Here is a 23,475-nt window from a genome sequence, read left to right on the forward strand (position 1 = left end):
CAATAGCTCCCTGAGATGGGTATCATTATGTAGATGGTACTGAAAATGGGACCAAATCTCAGACAAGTTTAGCAAGTTGCCCAGACTCTCACAGCTCAAATGTGGTAGAGCTGAACTTTAAACTGAGGTCTGATATTTTTAAAAGAATTTATTTCAATAGCTTTAAGGGTACAAGTGGTTTTTCATTACCTGGATGAATTGTACAGTGGTGAAGCCTGAGATTGTGGTGCACCCATCACCCAAGTGCTGCACACTGTACTCAATAAGTATTTTTTTTGGTCCCTCATCCCCCTCCTACCATCTCTTCTTCTGAGTTTCCATTCTTCATCATATCATGTCTGATTTTAAAACATTTGCTCTTTGTAAAGATTCAGTTTGCCTTTAAATAATCTGTGGTCAGGCTTTACATTTTGAATAATGTTTTTTTTCCTCCCTTACTTTGCTCTGAATAAAAATGAATTCAGGTACTCAAATTATAATGTTGTAAGGGAAGAGAATACTAGGATCACATAAATTCTTCAAAATCAATAGCTGAATAATTTGCAAATAGTGATCTTTTGTAAAACCATGTCTGAATGAGTATATATTTCTGTATATCAGTATGAGAAAATCTGGTTTGGGTAAGTATGTCTCTCATGCCAATATCTATAGTCTTATTTTGGGTGGTTGCATGTTTTTCTATGGAAGGTTTAGGATTTTAAAACCAGAACCTCTTAAAATTAAAAAATATTTAATAAGCACAATAACTATCATAATAGTTTACATAGGGATTGTAGGGGAAGTGTATAAAGGGGGAAAATGAGGCAAAGGAAATCAGTAACTGAAAGTAAGGTCTAGCTCTCCAAGTGCTCAGTTGTTTGAGAAACTCCTGCCAACCGGCAGACACAGCCTGGCTTTGAAATTGGATGCATTGCCAACTGTGCCCACTACACACATTCATCTCTGGCTTGGCTTTTTCACTTTGCAAGGAAGGTAGCTGACATCTGCTGAGCAGGGCAAATCATGCAAAACAGGTTTCTCCACAGGGCTTTGCCTCTTGACTAGGACAGAACCCAGGCTGATGCGAAAGGCTTACTCCCTCTTTTGAAATAAATCCCTAAAAGAAAGTGCAACTGAAGCAGGCTTGTAAGGAGAGAAATGCAAATGTTGGCACAGAAAATCAGTTGCTTAGGAAATAATGAGTGCAAACCTGTGCATATTTTTAAACATTGGTTATAAAATATATTTGGATATCATCATCATCAATTGTACTGATGGATGTAACTATAGATTTTTTTTTTTTTTTACTTTGAATAGGAATCATAAACACATAGCCTGACATAACCATGAACTCTAGATCTAGATGACCTGATTAAGGAAATCCCAGAACATTGCCACAACTTCATTACTGGTTGCAATGAAATTATATACAGTAGATGCTCTCTCAACCAATCTCCACTTAACCAATTTACTGAATTAATTGTGGCTGTTCATCCTCTATCATAAAATGTACAGATCAATGCCATGGCATGCTCCAGAGCAATACGTTTCTTTATCTAGCCCCTCTGCACTTCTGCTCCTGCTCCTGCTTGAGTTGTAAACTTCAAAATTTAGAGGCAATTATGTTTATTCCTAAACCTGTTTATGCCAGCTGTACTTATTTTAACTATGTAATTTAATTAATCTTATATAACCTATGAAATATGAATGTACTTGTTCTATGAAAATAAAATCCAATGGTTGGGAAAGATTCAATAAGGGTTCGTTAGGCAAAAATCTATGGCCAGGCGCAGTGGCTCACACGTGAAATCCCAGCACTTTGGGAGGCCGAGGTGGGCAGATCAATTGAGGTCAGGAGTTTGAGACCAGCCTGGTCAACATGGCAAAACTCCATCTCTACTAAAAATATAACAATTAGCCAGGAAAGGTGATGCATGCCAGTAATTCCAGCTACTCAGGAGGCTGAGGCACAAGAATTGCTTGAACCTGGGAGGTGGAGGTTGCAGTGAGCGGAGTTGGCGCCACTGCACTCTATGGCACACTCCAGCCTGGGTGTGCCACACAAAACAAACACAAAACAGACAAACAAACAAACATAAAATCTACTGTTAATTACCTAGCAGAAAAACTCTAAAACACTGGGGAAGACCAAAATCTAGGTGGAGGAGGCATTCAGATTACTATAAATTCTTTAAAGTCTCACTGCATTAAAAACCAAACAAACCAAAATAAAACTGGAAGTCATAAAATATATATTGTGGATATGGTTTAGGCAAACAAACAAAAAGACTTGTAACTATAATCAGCAGAACCATGTTCATAGGAAAGGCCTTGACTTTACCCATATTGTGGATATGGTTTAGGCAAACATTTAGACTTGTGACTATAATCAGCAGAACCATGTTCATAGGAAAGGCCTTGACTTTACCCACAAGATTGGCAAAATTGTAAATGAAATGTTTACTTTATGGATCCATATCACATTCTGTAATTCCCCACATTATCTGACTCTTTTGATGAATGGACACTTTTCAATTGGCTCTATATTCTTATCATAATCAGATAGGATGTCTCTTATTTCAGGGCAACCCAAAGTGTGCTCCTTGCACCACAGCTGTGGCAGCATCTGGATGTTTATTAGGAATCCAGAATCTCAGGTCCCACCTGGGGTGGTGCCCAGGATCTGTGTTTTAATAAACTCTTCAGATGATTCTATGCCCTCCTAAGTTTCATTGGAGGGCCTAAAAAATGTATATAGCCCTTTTGAAAAGCAACGTGAGGCATGACTGGCTCCTCAGGAATCATAGACATTTCCTTTGTATTCTTACTCAGCCATCCTGCTTCTAGGAATATTTTCTCAGGAACTAATTCAAAAGAAAAAAAAAGTTGAAAAGCTGAATAAAGATACCTATGTATAAAGATGTCTATGAGAGTACTATTTACAATAATGAAACAATTGGAAGCAATATAGTGATTTAAGAAGAGAAGAAACATAAATCACAGGCAGTCAATAAAAATGATAGATATTCAGAGTTTATAAAATGATCAAATGTTTATAATGTAAAATTAGGTAAAAAAATGCAACATCCACTTGTTTATAGTTATGCCATAGGACTATCAACAAAAACTAGAAAACCACCAGTTTCACTGTATTAGTGTGGTATTAGACGATGATTTAGATATCATCTTTAAAAATTATTTCATGCAATTATAATGTTTTCTATAATGAAATTATCTTAATGATATCATTTACAAGCATCATTATTTAAAATTCGTACTACACTCTCAACACAAAATTTAAAGGCTCTTCTAGCTGTGAAACACTGCTGCCATGTCACTAGCCAGCTGTTGTATGTAAAACATCAAGATCTAATATCTTTGGTGACAGATGGGCATTTCGAAAAATCAGTTTTAACTAAGGATGCTCTCAATACCTGAATTATCTTCATCTTTGCGGATTTTGAGCTTCACCAGGTCTTCACATTGCTGGAGGATCTGAACTGCATCTTCCATGGAACAGTTGTCCAGCCGGATATTATCTATTGCGAGCAATTTATCCCCAAGTTCCAGGGTCCCAGTTCTGTTAGTGAATGCATAGTAACAGATGACTAATGATGAGCACTTAACTAGGCCATTTAAAGAGGCATTAAGCATAATGTAGCACCGTGGTAGTCTTTAGAGGAAAAGAGGTTCAACTGTTTTTAAATTGTACTTTATTGACAACTCCCTCCCTTCTTCTAGTCTTATTTGGGTTGCCTGCCATGACATTAAATTGCAGAGTATTAAAACCATTTTTTCTTATACTTTTTTCAATTAAACAAGAACATATATAAGTGTCACTCAGGAAGCATACAATTCCTAGGAAGGGAGGTAATGGGCGAGGGTTTGCATAGACCCGGGTATCCTTGTGTTTCTCCATATTGTTGTATTACTTTTGATCCTTGGTAGTCCAGTTATTAGGAGAGCGCTGAGAGAATGAGAGAAGGCAAGGTGTAATAGAGTTAGTGGAAGCCTAAGGCTTGAACCTCTGCTATTTCCACTTGCATCTGGAAACTTACTATGGCCGGAGTAGCAAGAAAATTTATAGATGAATCCATAGCTTATTTGGAAAGTGGCCACTGGGACTCTAAAACTGGCTGTGGACCAGGGTAGGTCTGTTGAAAAATTTTTTTTTTTTTTTTTTTTTTTTTTTTTTTGAGACGGAGTCTTGCTCTGTCGCCCGGGCTGGAGTACAGTGGCCGGATCTCAGCTCACTGCAAGCTCCGCCTCCCGGGTTTACTCCATTCTCCTGCCTCAGCCTCCCGAGTAGCGGGGACCACAGGCGCCCGCCACCTCGCCCGGCTAGTTTTTTGTGTTTTTAGTAGAGACGGGGTTTCACCGTGTTAGCCAGGATGGTCTTGATCTCCTGACCTTGTGATCCGCCCGTCTCGGCCTCCCAAAGTGCTGGGATTACAGGCTTGAGCCACCGCGCCCGGCGGTCTGTTGAAAATTTTTAAGGTCCATAGTGAAACGAAAAAAATAATGTGAATGTAGTATGTATATGTTTCTACGTGCATATATGTATATATACACAGATTTGTAAGAATAGCCTTTTATGCATTATGTCTGTGCCAGAGACTGCTGATTGTTTCCCAGCACCCATTCTCTTTTCCCTTCTTTTAAGTTACCCTCTAAAAATGCATGCCCCAGACTCTCTGGGGACCCTCCCCACCTCCTGCCTATAGCTAGAAAATGGTAGCAGGAGGGAGGCAGAGCAAGGTGGCTGAATAGAAGCCTCCACTAACTGTCCTCCTTGTAGGAACACCAAATTTAACAACTATCCATGTGGAAAAGCACCTTTAAAAGAACCAAAAATCAGGTGAGCAATCACAGTACCTGGTTTTAACTTCATATCATTGAAAGAGGCACTGAAAAGGGTAGGAAAGAAGGTTTTGAATTGATGATGCCAGCCCCTCCCCCACCGCTTCTGCAGCACCCACATGGCATAGAGAGAAAAACTGTGCACTTGTGGGAGACAGAACACAGTGATGGAGAGACTACATTGAAACTCAGTGCTACCCTGTCACAGCGGAAAGCAACACTGGGCAGAAGTCAGCTGATATCCACAGAGGGAACATTTAGATCAGCCCTAGGCACAGGGGAATCACCCACTCCAGTGGTCAGAACTTGAGTTCCAGCACACCTCACTGCTGCAGGCTAAAGTGTTCTCGGGTACTAAATAAACTCAAAAGACAGTTTAAAGCCACAAGGACTGCAATTCCTGGACAAGTCCTGATGCTGTGCTGAGCTCAGAGCCAGTAGACTTGGGGGGCATGTGACCTAATGAGAAACTAGCTGGGGTGGCTAAGTGAGTGCTTGCAACACCCCTCCGCTAGCCCTACACAGCACAGCTCACAACTCCTGGAGAAATCTTCACTCTACTTGAGTAGAGGAGAGGAGAGACTAAAGAAGACTTTGTCTTGCAGCTTTGATATCAGCTCAGCCATAGTATGACAGGGCACTGGGCAGAGTCCTAAGGCCCCTTTTCCAGGCCTTAGCTCCCAGACAACATTTCTAGACACACCCAGGGCCAGAAGGGAACCTGCTGCCTTGAAGGGAAGGACCCAGTCCTGGCAACATTTATCACCTGCTGACTAAATATCCCTTGGGCCCTGAATAATCAGCAGCACGGCTGGGTGCAGTGGCTCATGCCTGCAATCCCAGCACTTTGGGAGGCCAAGGGGGGTGGATCACTTGAGACCAGAAGTTCAAGACCAGCCTGGCCAACATGGTGAAACCCCATCTCTACAAAAAATGCAAAAATTAGCCAGGCGTGGTGGCACACACCTGTAATCCCAGCTATTCGGGAGGCTGAGGTAGGAGAATCACTTGAGCCTGGGAGGTGGAGGTTGCAGTGAGCTGAGATCACACCACTGCACTCCAGCCTGGGCAACAGAATGAAACTCTGTCTCAAAAAATAAATAAAATCAAATATGATAAAAAATAAAATCAGCAGCAGTAGCCAGGTAGTACTTGCTGTGGGCCTTAGGTGAGACTGAGTTGTGCTGGCTTTAGGTGTGACCCAGCACATTCCCAGCTGTGGTGGCTATGGGGAGGCTGTTTCTGCTTGAGAAAAGCAGAGGAAACAGTAAAAAGGACTTGCAGCTTAGGTACCAGCTCTGCAACAGTGGGGTAGAGTACCAAGTGGGCTCTTGGGGTCCCTGATTGTAGGCCTTAGCTCTTGGATGTTTGTGGACCTGCTCTGGGATAGAAGGGAGCCCACTGCCTTGAAAGAAGAGTCCCAGCCCCGGCAGCATTTGCCACAACCTGACTGAAGAGCCTTTGGGCCTTGAGTGAACATCGGCAATAGTCAGGCAGTACTTGCCATGGGCCTGGAGCAGTGGTGGTGGCCATGGGGAGGGACTTCTTTCCTTATAGAAAGGATGGGAAAGACTTTGTCTTGTGGCTTGGGTGCCAGCTCAGCTATAGTAGAATAGAGCACCAGGTAGATTCCTAAGGTTTTGGTCTCCAGGACCAGGCTCCTGGATGGCATCTTTAGACCTGCAAGGGGCCAGGGGAAGCTCACTGCCCTGAAAAGAAGGATACTATCCTGCCTGGCTTTGCCACCTGCTGATTATAGACCCTTTGGTACTTGAGTGAACATGGACTAGCAGTAGCCAGATAAGGGTTTACTGGCAGCCTTATTTGAGACCTAGTATCATATTGGCTTCAGATCTGAACCAGCATTGTCCCAGTGGTGGTGACCACAGGGGTGCTTGTGTCACCCCCTCACCCCTCAGCTTCAGGTAGCTCAGCACAGAGAGAGAGACTGTATCTGTTTGGAAGAAAGGGAAGAGAACAAGAGTCTCTGCCTAGTAATCCAGATTCTTCTGGATCTTACCCAAGACCACCAATGCAGTATTTTTGAGTCTGCAAGAGCCATAGTGTTACTGGACTTGGGGCGCCCCCTAATGGAGATACAGGTGAAGTGACCAAAAACTTAGATCACAACACGCAAGCCCCTTCAAATACTTGGAAAGCCTTCTCAAGAAGGACAGGTACAAACAAGCCCAGACTGCAAAGACTATAATAAATACTTAACTCTTAAGTTCTCAGACACCAATGAACATTCACGAGCATCAAGACCATCCAGGAAAACATGACCTCACCAAGTGAACTAAATAAGGCACGAAAAACCAATCACAGAGAAATAGAGATATGTGGTCTTTCATACAGAGAATTCAAAATTACTGTTTTGAGGAAACAATGAAGTTTGAGTCTGTGATAATACAGATAACAAATTCAGAATCCTATTAGATAAATTCAACAAAGAGATTGAAATAATTAAAAAAAAAATCCAGCAGAAATTCTGGAGTTGAAAAATGCAATTGACACATTAAAAAATTGCATCAGAGTCTCTTAACAACATAATTGATCAAGCAGAAGAAAGAATTAGTAAGCTTGAAGACAGGATATTTAAAAATACATACCCAGAGAAGACAAAATAAAACAGAAAAAACAACAACAACTACAAAACTGCGTCAGGCATGGTGGCTCACACCCATAATCCCAGCACTTTGGGAGGCCGAGGTAGGCAGATAACTTGAGGTCAGGAGTTTGAGATAAGCCTGGGCAACATGGCGAAACCCCGTCTCTACTAAAAGTACACACACACACACACACACACAAACACACACAAAGCTGGGCATGGTGGTGTGTGGCTGTAATCCCAGCTACGTGGGAGGCTGAGGCAGGAGAATTGCTTGAACCCACGAGGCAGAGGTTGCAGTGGGCCAAGATTGCACCACTGCACTCCAGCCTGGGCATCAAAGTGAGACTCCGTCTCAAAACAAACAAACAAACAAACAAACAAACAAACAAACAATGGCGCACACCTACAGGATCTAAAAAATAGCCTCAAAAGGCCAAATCTAAGAGTTACAGGCCTTAAAGATGAAGTAGAGAGACAGATAGGGGTAGAAACTTTATTCAAAGGGATAATAACAGAGAACTTCCCAAACATAGAGAAAGAACCTTATAGACCACCTTATAGTACAAGAACCTTATAGACCACCTGTGGGAATTTCAGCAACTACAGATGCAAAATAACTGAAATCATAACAGTCTCTCAGACCACAGCACAATCAAATTAAACTCAAGGTTAAGAAATTCACTCTAAGCCAAGGTTTTATGGACAGAATTATGATCTTCTTGGGATGGAGCCCCTTGCAGGAGGGGGAGCCATGGTCTCTCTGGTTCAGTTGACTTAGCCTTTCCTGCCTGCTGGCTCTGGAGAGTCTGGGCGGTCTGGATGAGGGTGGTTCCCCAAAGGACAGAGCACCTGCTCTGTCAAGGAGCAGGCAGACTGCTTCTTTAAGCAGGTTCCTGATACCGTTCCTCCTGACTGGGTGTGACCTCCCAACAGGGGTCTCCAGGTCACCAGATAGGCATCAGGTCAGTGCCCCTCTGGAACAGAGCTCTCAGAGGAAGGAGCAGGCTCCCGCCTTTGCTGTTTTGTAGCCTTCACTGGTGATACATCCAGGTGCAGGAGGGACCCAGGCTTGGGGTCTGGAGTGGACCCCCAGCAAACCACAACAGCACTACAGAAGGGGGGCCTGACTGTTAAAAGAAAAACAAATAAACAGAAAGCAACAACAGTAACATCATCAATAAAAAGACCCCACAAAAACTCCATTCACAGGTCAGCAACCTCAAAGATTGAAGGCAGATAAGCCCACAAAGATGAGAAAGAATCAACATAAAATTGCAGAAAACTCAAAATGCCAGGGTGCCTCTTCTCTTCCAGATAACTGCAATACTTCTTCAGCAAGGGCACAGAACTGGGCTGAAGCTGAGATGGCTGAATTGGCAGAAGTAGGCTTCAAAAGATGGGTGATAATGAACTTCACTGAACTAAAGGAGCATACTTTAACACAATGCAAATAAGCTAAGAATCATAATAAAACATTACAGAAGCTGATGACCAGAATAGCCAGTTTAGTGAGAAACATAAATGACCTTATGGAGCTGAAAAACACAACATGATAACTTCACAATGCAATCATAAGTATCCATAGCCAAACAGACTAAGTGGAACAAAGAATCTCAGAGTTGAAGACTATCTTTCTGAAATAAGACAGGCAGACAAGAATAGAGAAAAAAGAATAAAAAGGAATAAACAAAACCTCCAAGAAGTATGGGATTATGTAAAAAGACCAAATCTATGACTGATTGGGGTACCTGAAGGAGATGGGGAGAACAGAACCAAGTTGGAAAACATACTTCAGGATATAATCCAGGAGAACTTCCCAAGCCTAGCAAGATAGGCCAACATTCAAATATAGGAAATCCAGAGAACCTCAGTTAGATACTACATGAGAAGATCAACCCCAAGACACAAAATCATTGGATTCTCCAAGGTCAAAATGAACGAAAAAAATGTTAAGGGTAGCCAGAAAGAAAAGCCAGGATGCCTACAAAGGGAAGCCCATCAGACCAACAGCAGACCTCTACAGAAACCAACAAGCCAGAAGAGTTTGGGGGCCAATATTCAACATTCTTAAAGAAAATAATTTCCAATCCAGAATTTCATATCTGGCCAAACTAAACTTCATAAGTAAAGGAGAAATAAGATCCTTTTCTGACAAGTAAATGCTGAGGGAATTCATCACCACCAGGCCTACCTTGCCAGAGCTCTTGAAGGAAGTGCTAAATATGGAAAGGAAAAACCATCACTAGCCACTACAAAAACACACTGAAATACACAGACCAGTGACACTAAGAAGCAACCACATAAACAAGTTTACAAAATAACCAGCTAGCATCATGACGACAGGATCAAATTAACACATATCAACACTAAACTTAAATGTAAACAGGCTAAATGCCCCAGTTAAAAGACACAGAATGGCAAACTGGATAAAGAGGGCGCCAAGACCTCTTGGTATGCTGTCTTCAAGAGACCTTTCTCATATGCAGTGACACACATAGGCTCAAAATAAAGTGATGGAGGAAAATTTACCAAGCAATGAAAAACTGAAAAAAGAAGAGCCTGCACTCCTAGTTTGTGAGAAAAGAGATTTTAAACCAACAAAGACAGAAGAAAAGGTTCAATTCAACAAGAAGAGCTAAGTATCCTAAATGCATATGTACCCAATACAGGAGCACCCAGATTCATAAAGAGAGTTCTTAGAGACCTACAGAGAAACTTATACTCCTACACAGTGATAGTGGGAGATTGTAACACCCCACTGACAATATTAGACAGATCATTGAGACAGAAAATTAACAAAGATATTCAGGACTTGAACTCAGCTCTGGATCAAGTGGACCTGATAGATATCTACAGAACTCTCCACTCCAAAACAACAGAATATATATTCTTCTCATTGACACATGACACTTACTCTAAAATCGATCACATAATTGGAAGTAAAACATTCCTCAGCACATGCAAAATAACTGAAATCATAACAGTCTCTCAGATCACAGCACAATCAAATTAAACTCAAGATTAAGAAATTTGCTCTAAACCACGCTACTACTTTGGAAATTGAACAGCCTGCCCCCAGGTGACCCTCGGGTGAATAATAAAATTAAGGCAGAAATCAAGAAATTCTTTGAAACTAATGAGAACAAACAGACCAATAATGAGTTCTGAAATTGAGACAGTAATAAATAGTGTCTACCAACCAAAAAAATCACAGGACCACATGGATTTACAGCTGAATTCTAACGGAGGTACAAAGATGAGCTGGTACTATTTCTTCTGAAACTATTCCAAACAATTGAAAATAAGGAATTTGTCCCTAACTCATTTTATGAGGCCAGTATCATGCTGATACCAAAACCTGGGAGAGATATTCAACAATGAGAAAAAACTTTGGGCTAATGCCCTTGATAAACATGGATGCAAAAATCCTCAATAAAATGCTGGCAAACTGAATCCAGCAGCACGTTAAAAAGTTTATCCACCATGATCAAGTTGACTTCATCCCTGGGATGCAAGGTTGGTTCAACATACACAAAACAATAAATGTGATTCAACATATAAACAGAACTAAAGACAAAAACCACATAATTATCTCAATAGATGCAGAAATGGCCTTCAATAATATTCAACATCCCTTCATTTAAAAACTCTCAATAATCTAGGTATTGAAAGAGCATACTTCAAAACAGTAAAAGCCATATAGGACAAACCCACAGCCAATATCATACTGAATGGGCAAAATCTGGAAGCATTCACCTTGAAAACCAGCACAAGACAAGGATGCCCTCTCACCACTCCTATTCAACATAGTATATTGGAAGTTCTGACCAGGGCAATCAGGCAAGAGAAAAAAATAAAGGGTATTCAAATCAGAAGAAAGGAAGTCAAATTGTCTTTGCAGATGACATGATCTTATATCTAAAAAACCCCATCATCTCAGCCCAAAAGCTTCTCAAGCTGTGATAAACAACTTCAGTAAAGTCTCAACATACAAAATCACCATGCAAAAATCACTAGCATTCTTATACACCAACAATAGGCAAGCAGAGAGCCAAATAATCAAAGAACTCCCATTCACAATTGCTACAAAGAGAATAAAATACCTAGGAATACAGCTAATAAGGGAAGTGAAGGACCTCTTCAGGGAGAACTACAAACCACTGTTCAAAGAAATCAGAGAGGACACAGACAAATAGAAACACATTCCATGCTCATGGACAGAAAAAATCTACATCGTGAAAATGACCACACTGCCCAAAGTAATTTATAGATTTAATGCCATGCTTGTTAAACTACCTTTGACATTCTTGACAGAATTAGAAAAAAACTTTTAAAATTCATGTGGAATCAATAAAGAGCTCGTATAGCCAAACCAATCCTAAGCTAAAAGAACAAAGCTGGAGGCATCATACTACCCAACTTCAAACTATAGTACAAGGCTACAGTAACCAAAACAGCACGGTACTGGCACAAAAATAGACATATAGACTGAAGGAACAGAATACAGAACTCACAAATAACACCAAACACCCATAACTATCTGATCATCAACAAATCTGACAGAAACAAGCAATGGGAAAAGGATTCCCTATTTAATAAATGGCACTGTGAGAACTGGCTAACCATACAAAGAAAACTGAAACTGGACCCCTTCCTTACACTTTATACAAAATAAAATAAAATAAATAAAATAAAATAAGATGGATTAAAGACTTAAATCTGAATCCCAAAACTATAAAAACCCTAGAAGAAAATCTAGACAATACCATTCAGGACATAGGCACAGGCAAAGATTTCATGACAAAAATGCCAAAGGCAATGGCAACAAAAGCAAACATTGATAAATGGAATCTAATTAAACTAAAGAGCTTCCGCACAGCAAAAGAAACTATCATCAGAGTGAACAGACAACCTACAGAATGGGAGGAAATTTTCCCAATCTATCCATCTGACAAAGGGCTAATATCCAGAGTCTATAAAGAACTTCACTTCTCAAAAGAAGATATTCATGCAGTCAGCAAACATACGAGAAAAAGCTCATCATCACTGATCATTAGAGAAATACAAATTGAAATCACAATGAGATATCATCTGATGCCAGTCAGAATGGCAATTATGAAGAAGTCAAGAAACAACAGATGTCAGTGAGACTGCAGAGAAAAAGGAATACTTTTACACGGTTGGTGGGAATGTAAATTAGTTCAACTATTGTGAAAGGCAGTGTGGCAATTCCTCAAAGATCTAGAAGCAGAAATACCATTTGACCCAGCAATCCCATTACTGGGTATATATCCAAAGGAATGTAAATTATTCTATTATAAAGATACATGCATGTGTATGTCCACTGCAGCACTATTCACAATAGCAAATACATGGAATCAACCCAAATGCCCATTAATGATAGAGTGGATAAAGCAAATGTGATACATATACACTATGGAATACTATGCAGCCATAAAAAGGAATGAGATCATGTCCTTTGCAGGTACATGGATAGAGCTGGAAGCCTTTATCCTCAGCAAACTAACACAGAAACAGAAAACCAAACACTGCTTGTTGTCACTTATAAGTGGGAGCTGAACAACGAGAACACATGGACACACTGGAAGCAATAACACACAGTGGGGCCTCTCATGGGTGAGATGATGGGAGGGAGACCATCGGGAAGAATAGTTAATGGGTACTGGGCTTAATACCTAGAAGATAGGTTGATCTGTGCAGCAAACCATGGCACATGTTTACCTGTGTAACAAACCTGCACATCCTGCACATGTACCCTGGAACTTAAAATAAAATTTGAAGAAAAAAAAAACCCACGAGGAATTTTTTAAACTATACAAACACATGGAAATGAAACAACATGCTTCTGAGTGACCTGTGGGCCAATGAAGAAATTAATAAGAAAGTTAAAAAATGTATTGAAACAAATGATAATGGAAACACAACATACTAAAGCCAATGGGATACAGCAAAAGCAGCACTAAGCAGGAAATGTTTAACTATAAGTGCCTACATCAAAAAAGAACAAAGACATCAAATAAATAAACTAACAATGCATCTTAAAGAATCAGAAAAACAAGAGCAAACTGCACCCAAAATTAGTGGTAGAAAATAAATAACAAAGATCAGAGCAAAAATAAATGAATTTGAAAAGAAGAAAACAATGCCAAGATCAATGAAACAAAATGTTTTTAAAAAGGTGAACAAAATGGACAAAGCTTTAGCCAGACTAATAACAAAAATAAAAAAAAGGAGAAAACCCAACTAAATAAAGTCAGAGATGAAAAAGGGGACATTAGAACTGATATAACAGAAATTCAAAGAATCGTTAGTGGCTACTCTGAGCAACTATATGCCAATAAATTAGAAAAGCTAGAGGAAATGAATAAATTTCTAGACTCATACAATGTACCAAGATTGAACTATGATGTAATTCAAAACCTGAACAGACCAGTAATAAGTAACAAGATTGAAGTCATAATAAAAAGCTTCCAAGTAAGGAAAACCTGGGACCCAATGGCTTCACTGCCTAATTCTATCAAACATTTAAAGAACTAATATCAATCCTACTCAAACTATTCTGAAAAACAGAGGAGGAGGAAATCCTTCCAAACTCATTCTGTAAGGCCAGTATTACCATGATAACAAAATCAGACAAAGATACACACACACACACACACACACACACAAACACACACACATACACACACAAAAGACAGAAAAACAAAATGAAAACTATGGGCCAAAAACCTCTAATGAACATTGATGCAGAAATCCTTAACAAAATACTAGCAAAGTGAAGTCACAAATACATTAAAAAGATGATTCACAACCAAGCTGGATCACAACCCAGAGATTCAAAGATGGTGCAAGCTATGCAAATCAATCAGTGAGACACATCATGTCAATAGAATAAAGGACAGAAATCACATGATCATTTCTATTGATGCTGAAAAAGCATTTGAAAAAAAATTTAACATCCCTCAGGATAAAAATCCTCAAAAAACTGGGGTAAGAAGAAATATACCTCGACATAGTAAAAGCCATATACAACAGAGCTGCTGCCAGTATCATACTGAATGAGGAAAACTGAAAGCCATTCCATTCCTCTAAGATCTGGTACACATCAAGGATGCTCACTGTCACCACTGTTATTCAACATGGTACTGGAAGTCCTAGCTAGAGCAATCCCACAAGGGAAAGATAAAAAGCATATCAACATTGGAAAGGAAGTAGTCAAATTATCCTTGTTTGCAGATGACATGATCTTACATTTCGAAAAACCTGAAGACTCCACAAAAAAAAACTATTAGAGCTGATTAAAAAAATTCAGTAAAGTTGCAGGCTTCAAAATCAATAATACAAAAATCAGTAGCATTTCTATATGCCAACAATGAACAATCTGAAAGAGAAATTAAAGAAGCAATCCCATTTACAAGAGCCACAAATAAAATCAAATACATAGAAATTAACTTAATGAAAGAAGTGAAAGATCTCTACAATGAAAACTGTAAAATGCTGATGAAAGAAATTGAAGAGGACGCAAACGAATAGAAAAAAATACATGTTTATAAACCAGAGACTCAATATTGTTAAAATGTCCATACTACCCAGAGCAATCTACATATTCAATGCTATCTGTATCAAAATACCAATGACAGTCTGCACAGAAATAGATAAAAGTATCCTAAAATTTATACTGAACCACAAAAGACCTAGAATACGCAATGCCATCCTGAGCAAAAAGAACAAAATTGGAAGAATCCCATTATCTGACTTCAAATTATACTACAGACATATAGTAACCCAAACACCATGGTACTGGCATAAAAATATACACATAGACCAATGGAACAGAACAGAGAACCCAGAAACTAATCCACACACCCACAGTGAACTCATTTTTGACAAAGGTGCCTAGAACATACACTGGGGAAAAGACAATCTCTTCAATAAATGGTGCTGGGAAAACGGAATATCAACATGCAGAAGAATAAAACTAGACAGCTATTTCTTGCCATATACAAAAGTCAAATCAAAGTGGATTAACAACTTAAATCTAAGACTTCAAACTATGACACTACCACAAGAAAACACTGGGGAAACTCGCCAGGACATTGGTCTGGGCAAATATGTCTTAATACCTCACAAGCATGGGCAACCTAAGCAAAATGGACAAAAGGGATCACAACAAGTGAAAAAGCTTTTTCATAGCAAAGAAAAAAAATCAACAAAGTGAAGAGACAGCTCACATAACAGGATAAAATATTTGCAAACTATCCATCTGACAAGGGATTAATCACCAGAATATACATGGAGCTCAAACAAGTCTGTAGGAAAAAAAATCTAGTAATCCTATTAAAAAATGACCAAAATATTTGAATAGTCATTTCTAAAAAGAAGACATACACATGGCTAACAGGCATATGAAAAGATGCTCAACATCAGTGGTCATCAGAGAAATGCAAATCAAAACTACAATGAGATATCATCTGACCCCAGTTAAAGTGGTTTTTATCCAAAAGACAGGCAATAACAAATGCTGGAGAGAATGTGGAGGAGAGGGAACCCTGAATACTCTGTTGATGGGAATGTAAATTAGTACAACCACCATAAAAATAGCTGGAGGTTTCTCAAAAAACTAAAAAGAGAGCTACCATATGATCCGGCAATCCCACTGCTGGGTATATACCCAAAAGAAAGGAAATCAGAATATTGAAGAGATATCTGAACTCCTATGTTTGCTGCAGCACTGTTCACAACAGCCAAGATTTGGAAGCAACATAAGTGTCCATTGAGAGATAAATGAATAAAAGAAATGTGGTACATATATACAACAGAGTTCCATTCAGGCATAAAAAAGAACAAGATCCTGTCACTTGCAACGCATTAGATGGAACTGGTGGTCATTATGTTCAGTGGAATAAACTAGGCACAGAAATACAAACATCACATGTTCTCACTTATTTGTGGTATTTAAAAATCAAAATAATCGAACTCATGGAGATAGAGAGTAGAAGGATTGTTACCAGAGGCTAGGAGGGGTAGTGGGGGGGGGGGGGGTCAGGGTGGGTAAAGTAGGGATGGTTAATGGGTACAAAAAAAAATAGAATGAATAAGACCTAGTATTTGATGGCACAACAGGGTGACTATGGTCAGTAGTAATTTAACTGCATACTTAAAAATAACTAAAAGAGTATAATTGGATTGCTTGTAACACAAAGGATAAAAGCTTGAGGGGATGGGTACCCTATTCTCCATGATGTAATTACTATGCATTGCATGACTTATCAAAATATCTCTTGTATCCCATAAATATATATACCAACTATATACCCACAAAAATTAAAAATTAAAAAAAAATGGTAATAACTGACAAGTTGCTGGGATGGCTCCCTCAGCCCTGGATTGCCTGCCTATCTCCCAACTGTTTTAAGAGAGAAACTTCTGTCTTGTTTGATCCACTGTCTTTAGATGTCTCTTTGTCATAGCAGTGGAGCCTGTACATACACTTCTAAACTCATACAATGTCCTTCCTACTTTTCTAATGTTAAAGTATTTCTTGGGCTGGATGTGGTGGCTCACACTTGTAATCCCAGCACTTTGGGAGGCTGAGGTGGGTGGATCACCTGAGGTCAGGAGTTTGAGACCAGCCTGGCCAACATGGCGAAACCCCGTCTCTAGTAAAAAAATACAAAAATTAGCCGGGCATGGTGGTGCACACCTGTAATCCCAGCTACTTGGGAGGCTGAGGCAGGAGAATCACATGAACCCAGGAGGCAGAGGTTTCAGTAAGCCGAGATCATACTGCTGCACTCCAGCATGGGTGACAGAGGAGACACTCTGTCTCAAAAATAAAATAAAGTATTTAATAAAATAATTGTGATAATAGGTTGAAATTTTTTTAAGTCCTGAATTGGAAAACAAAAAGAAAGTTAATGGTCTTATATCAGTATCCTCAATCATTTAAAAATATTTTTATTTATGAAATTAAAAATTTGAAACGTCCTGATTTTGATGGTATATGGGCCAAATAGGTAACATGAACATTTTAACGCTCAAGAATCTTGCTTGCCCAGAGGGGATATTCTGGTAACAGCAAAACTCTTGCACAAGTTATCTCCTCTGTTTGGGTACCTCTAATAAGTGCGGCTACTTTCAGGTTTTTGGTTTTGGTCAGAAAATGAACGGAAGATGATCAGTGAAGGAGAGCCTATGCTAGACTCATGAGAGACCCTAAGAAACATTTTCAGCTGTGTATAAATAAATTGATAAGCAGGAGGAGATCTATGGAGCCACTGCATCTAGGGATGTCAAATATGATCAATTAACAGTGGCTGCTTGGAAGTTTTTGAAAATACAGTGACCCATTAGAAAGGTTTGCTTTGGGTGTGGAAGGTATCATGTATACTTAAATTAAGAGAGGGCTTAAAATGAATCAGAAAACCTATTTTCCTTACCTGTGTGCCACACTTCCTTTCTTGATATCCGAAATGACTAGGGGGTCTCCTGGTTTTCTACTAGATGGTGCTGTAATAATGGAGATAGAATAATCACATCTTCATATCCATTATTCACCCTTTACTGTACATTGCCCCTGTTTTATAATAACTTAATGCAAGTAACGTTTGTATACAAAACAAAGATGGTCAGCAAATGAATGAGCAAGTATGCACATTATATCTATACAAATGTTTGGGTTGAAATATTTACAAACAAAAACTAAAGCAATGCCACTTTAAATTTGTAATTAGAGAAAGCAATTGGATAAGTACCCATTAGATTTAAATCTATTTTAATAAGCAATTCCCAAGAGAGGACCTGAAGGGTGGGTACCTCAGTTGGAAAGTATTAAAATCAATTGGGGGCTCCCCTTAGTTACCCCTTCTTCTATTCTTTTCCAGTGAGGAGACACTACTGTTGATGGGAATATGCCATATTACTCCAGTGTAGAGTGGGAAAGTGGATAAGAATCACTGATTTAAAGTTCCTTTTTTTTGGCTAGGCACAGTGGCTCATGCCTGTAATCCTGGCACTTTGAGAGGTTGAGGCGGGAGGATCACCTGGGGTCAGAAGTTCGACATCAGCCTGAGCAACATGGTGAAACCCCATCTCTACTAAAAACACAAAAATTAGAAAGGCGTGGTGGCGCATGCCTATAGTCCCAGCTACATGGGAGGCTGAGGCAGGAGAATTGCTTTTACCCAGAAGGCAGAGGTTGCAGTGAGCCGAGATCACACCACTCACTCCAGCCTGGGCAACAGAGCAAGACTCTGTCTCAATAAATAAATAAATAAATAAATAAATAAATGAAGTTCTTTTTTTTTCTCCACAAGGAAATCTTTTGCTAGATGGACTCTAAATCTTTAAATTCTGCTCACAAATTCATACTTAGAAAGCTCCTGGAATGTGACTCTCTTTTTTTTTTTTTTAGTAAATATTTTGTTACTAGTTAACTAAATTTTTATATATGCTGATATTCTAAACATGTACATGTAACTTTTATTACATTTATAGATAAAACTATTATACTGCACAGTGATCAGTTTTGGGCTTTATTAATTTTCTTAGGAATATTTCCATTTATGGGAATAAAAAACAATTAGAAATGCGCCTACTTAGAATTAACCCTAGAAACTAATTATAGTCCATATAAATACAAAAAATCATCTTGACTTAGAGGTTTACATTTAATGCAGGAATCTGATCCTTAAAATTAGCCATACCAACATTTGTGAAAAACAATTTGCCTCTGAAAGGAGACATTTTGCCAACCTGAAGGCTGGAGAGGTTTTCTTCTAGAGATCATTAACAGGCCCCTAAAGTAAGATTTTATTATAAACAGTCTGATCACCCCATAATAATCATAGAGCCATATCATATCCCATAATCCCATCTGAATCCCAGGAAAATGTTTATGCACAAGAACAGATGGCTTAATACCTTAACACAACATTTCAAGAAAAAGAAAACACATATACCGATACCTTACCCACTGTCTAAATTAGTCCAGAGTAAATGCTAATGGGGCTTCATTCAATCATTATTCTTAGCTGCTAGCAAAGAATGCAAAACATTCTCTTCACTTTAATTAAGTCATAATTTAAAACTCCATTCAATGATTTGATAGAATGCCTCTAGAGGCACATAAGCATCTAGGATTTCTAGTTACATCATATTTCAAAACTGCAAATTGTTCTGGTCATAGGGCACAGAAATAAAAACTTTGTTAGTACCAGCAAGTATAGCTTTTCTAGCATCTGCCAATGAATTGACACAATATTTTGCCAAGCTGTAGTAACCATCACACAGCACTCAATGTTTCCTTTGGCTTTTAAAAAAATCCATGTTCCACTGAAATGGTCTGTAAAACCAAACAATAGCAGAGGCAACAAAATACATCAGACCTATCTGTCATCCTTGAAAGAGAGGAATATAGCACTACGAGCTCTTGGTCAAACCCACACGGCTTTGCAGAGGAGTCTGAAACTTCTCATGGTCTACAGACATGTATGGTGGCCATTTTCACATTTACTAATTCTTCTCTTTCTCCTTTAATGGAGTCAATAGGGTGGATGCCCACTGGGATAATGAGGTTGAACCCAGAAGTATGTCATCCAGATCTGTATGAGATCCTGCCCATCACCACCATGCATGTTAAATGTGGCTATGCATGGTCTGGCGGACCAGTCATGGTTTGTGTATCCTAGCCCCATGTTTTAATTTTTTACTACCTAAGAAGGAGTCACAAACCAAGCATGCTTTGCTTGGCTAGTAGTGCTTTAAAAATATTTAGTTGCCAACACTTACAAATTAGTAGATTTTATATAGATACATGGCTTCTTTTTTAAAAAAAATAGATGGGCAATATGGTGTCATGATTAAGAGACAGGTCTTGGTAGCCAGAATGGTCGGATCTAAAATCCTGGCTCTACCACTTATTAGCTATATGTGCTTGAGCACACAGTCCTTAGGTGCCTTAGTTTCCTCATCTGCAAAATGGTGTTGATGAATAACAGTGCTTACCATAGTTTCTGTTGGGACGATTATGTGAGCTATTATATGTAAAGAGACTGGACGAGTGCACACATAATGAATTACATAAATGTTTATTGTTGCTATTATTGTTTAACAACAGTGGACTAAGTTTTCCACTACCTCCTTTAGACGGAGGCTTAGATTTCCCATTTGCCTCTATCCTCATTGGGCTGATCTCACTCCCTGAGTTGCCTCACCCATGAAGGCTTCTGAGTTTGTAATCCTTTGAATGAGAATATACTAGCATTCACTCAGTTTCTGGAATTTGATTGGAGTTCTCCACAGAACCATTCATTTATTTAGTACATATTTATTGAACACCAACTACGAGACAGGCACCTCTGCTCTGGGCACTGATTATGAAACCCCAGAGAAGCTGAATAAAAAGGAGAGGAGCTGGTTAAATCTCCTGAGGTTATTGGGCATGAAATAGTTTTCTCTCTTCTGTGAAGTGATTCGATCATATGGGGATGGGGAAGGACATTGAATACTTCCAAGAGTGTGATTAAGAAGAAAAGGGCAACAAAAGCTTATTAAGTTCTGAAACAGAAAAAACAATCACATCTCTTTGAAATTTCAAACTCCTTGAAATTTCAACTTAACTGGTCAAACACACAACTAAAAATCTGACAAAAAAGAGCAATGATGCTAAATCCTTTGTTATACAATATATATTAGTATTGCCTCTTTCTCATTCCTATTTTATGAAATGATTTTAATTCAAATTCGTCACTTGTATCTCCAATGCAGGTGTTTCTGTTGTTACTAGATTTGCGTTATTTGAGTCATTTACAAGCTTGTTCAGAAATCATCATTGTCATCTGTGTCTACAGCTCTTCTGCAATCCAGCAAGACAATGTCATTGGAAATTTTATCCCAGATCACAAGAATTCATTTTAGTAACATTGCAATATTGAGATTTTTCATTCTGCCTAAGATATACATTCTTGGTACTCACAAGGAAACAACTTACTATATTACTTTTTAAAATTTATTTTCTTTGTACCAAAAATATACACATATACAATTTAAAGAGTCAATAATTCTGAAAGAGCCGTTCTCAATATCTTGCTTCTCCAGGTGCAACCGCTTTCAATTCTTTTGGCTGTTTCCGTATTGCTATATAACATATGACTATTACTACCAAATTATTTTTTGGTGTTAGTCATTTCTATTTACTTTCTATTATGAAAGATGAAGAGTTAGTTTCTCCAACCTCTAGACCACTAACATACTCATATACCCTTCTTGTCCCTCCATTTTCCCAATACCATTTTGTCATAATTTTTGGTATTTATTAGCTAATCAACATTTGATATTTATTTTAGCATGACTATGTCAACAGCATCCAGAGATAAGTCATATAGCATTCCATGATTTATTTCCTTTTCTGCAGAATATGTATTTCCTTTAATTATTTGTTGTCTTGATGTTTTTATTTGCTTTGTTTTCTCGTGTTTATTATTAATTCAACTCCTTATATTTCCCAGGATATATAAATCTTCTCTCAATGTGTTAAATCTTATTAGGAATTCTATCAGAGTTTGCTAACCTGTCTAGACTGGTTGCTTTCTAGGTTTGCCACACAGATCTTGGGGACTTCCTTCCCACAAATCCTGGGAACCCAGAGATTCTCTTGTCTCTTGCATCCTTAGAGCCTTTGTATCCTAAACCCAACTCTCCCTGTTTCTGGCTTTACTTTCTCTCACTCTTGGTGGTGCACATTCTCCAGTAGCTTCCCAAGGAAGACTGCAAGGGAGAAGAGTTTATTGAGACTTTGTATAGCTTAAAATGTCATTTTCTACCTTCACATTTGATTGACTACTTCGCTGAGTAAAGAATTCTAGGCTGGCAATCCTTCCTTTAGAAATTTGAAGGCACTTTTCCATTGCTTTCTTGCTTCCAGAGTAGTGATTAAAAAGCCTGATGCTATTCTGATTATTTGATTATTGTTTGTATTATTCTAACACATTGTATGACACCCCACCATGCCCTGCTGCCCCAGCACTGCAACCCTCTAAGATTACTGCTTTGTCCAGTTTCTCAGATCTCTTGATGGCAAGCTTTTCTGTGGCTATTTCTATCCATAGGTATGGACCCATCATTCTGAAAATAAATCCATAATTTCTAAGACATTTATACAATTATTTCTTTGATGTGTTTCTTTCCTCTGTCTTTCTGTAACACCTATTACTTGGATGTTGTGTCATTAGGACTCAACCTGTATAATTTTCTCGTCTATTCCAGATTCTTCATTTATTTGTTGTTTGTTCTAATTTCTGGACATTTTCCTTAACTTTATTTTCCAATATTTGTATTGAAGTTTCTTCATTTCTGCCGTACTCTTTTCAAGGTCTCTTTTTTCGCCTCTGAATGTCATTTTGTAAAAGCATCCACTTCCTGCTCACCTCATGAATGCAATATATTTGTTGCTAATGATGTCAATGATAGGTTTCTCTTTGTTTGGTTTGTTTTCTTCTTCCCGCATGTGCTATTTCTCTGATTTCCGTCTTTGTTTCTGGTGACAGCCTCACATATTAGATTCTTCCTTGAGTGTCCATTTTTCTCTTAGCTGTCTGTTTATATTAAAGAGTGTGGCCCTAAACAGCTGTTCAAAAACTTGGTGTACCCAAGTGGGGCTTGTGGACTATAGTCTTAACTGTAAGTTCAGGCTGGGCTGTTTCTTTGGGTCAGATGGTCCTGATTTTTCTTCCCACTTGAAGGCTATTAAGCCTGGCTACCTGGCTTCTTTAAGCTTCCTGAGGGAAGAAGGCTCTGAGTCTCAACATGTAGTATGTAAACCTTCACCTAATTTCCATTTTTAAAGCAGTACTGCCGCATTCAGCTGTGTGCTCTCAGTCCAAAGAACTCTCTATTGCATGCTTTCCAGAGAATAAAACTCTAGGCTTCTGCCAGGGTAGGGGAAGGGTACTTGGGAGCTGGGGAAGGCATCTAAAGACTAAGGTCATTCTTAGCAGTCTTTCAAC

The 23,475-nt window shown here is 38.8% G+C and overlaps 1 protein-coding gene across 12 annotated transcripts in view; it reads right to left on the reverse strand.

Annotated features, from left to right (window-relative positions):
• The window catches only part of GRIP1 (glutamate receptor interacting protein 1), a 723,532-nt gene that overhangs the window by 55,056 nt on the left and 645,001 nt on the right, over window positions 1-23,475 (reverse strand). For all 12 annotated transcript variants that reach the window (XM_037987743.2, XM_037987719.2, XM_008003935.3 and 9 more), the window contains 2 exons: window positions 17,911-17,980; window positions 3,414-3,559 (listed from right to left, as the gene is read on the reverse strand). In XM_037987743.2, coding sequence (XP_037843671.2) covers window positions 3,414-3,559; window positions 17,911-17,980 — 216 coding nt within the window. The remainder of the gene's footprint in view (window positions 1-3,413; window positions 3,560-17,910; window positions 17,981-23,475) is intronic.

Source organism: Chlorocebus sabaeus, chromosome 11, assembly GCF_047675955.1.
Source record: "Chlorocebus sabaeus isolate Y175 chromosome 11, mChlSab1.0.hap1, whole genome shotgun sequence".
NCBI classification, from domain to species: Eukaryota; Metazoa; Chordata; class Mammalia; order Primates; family Cercopithecidae; genus Chlorocebus; species Chlorocebus sabaeus.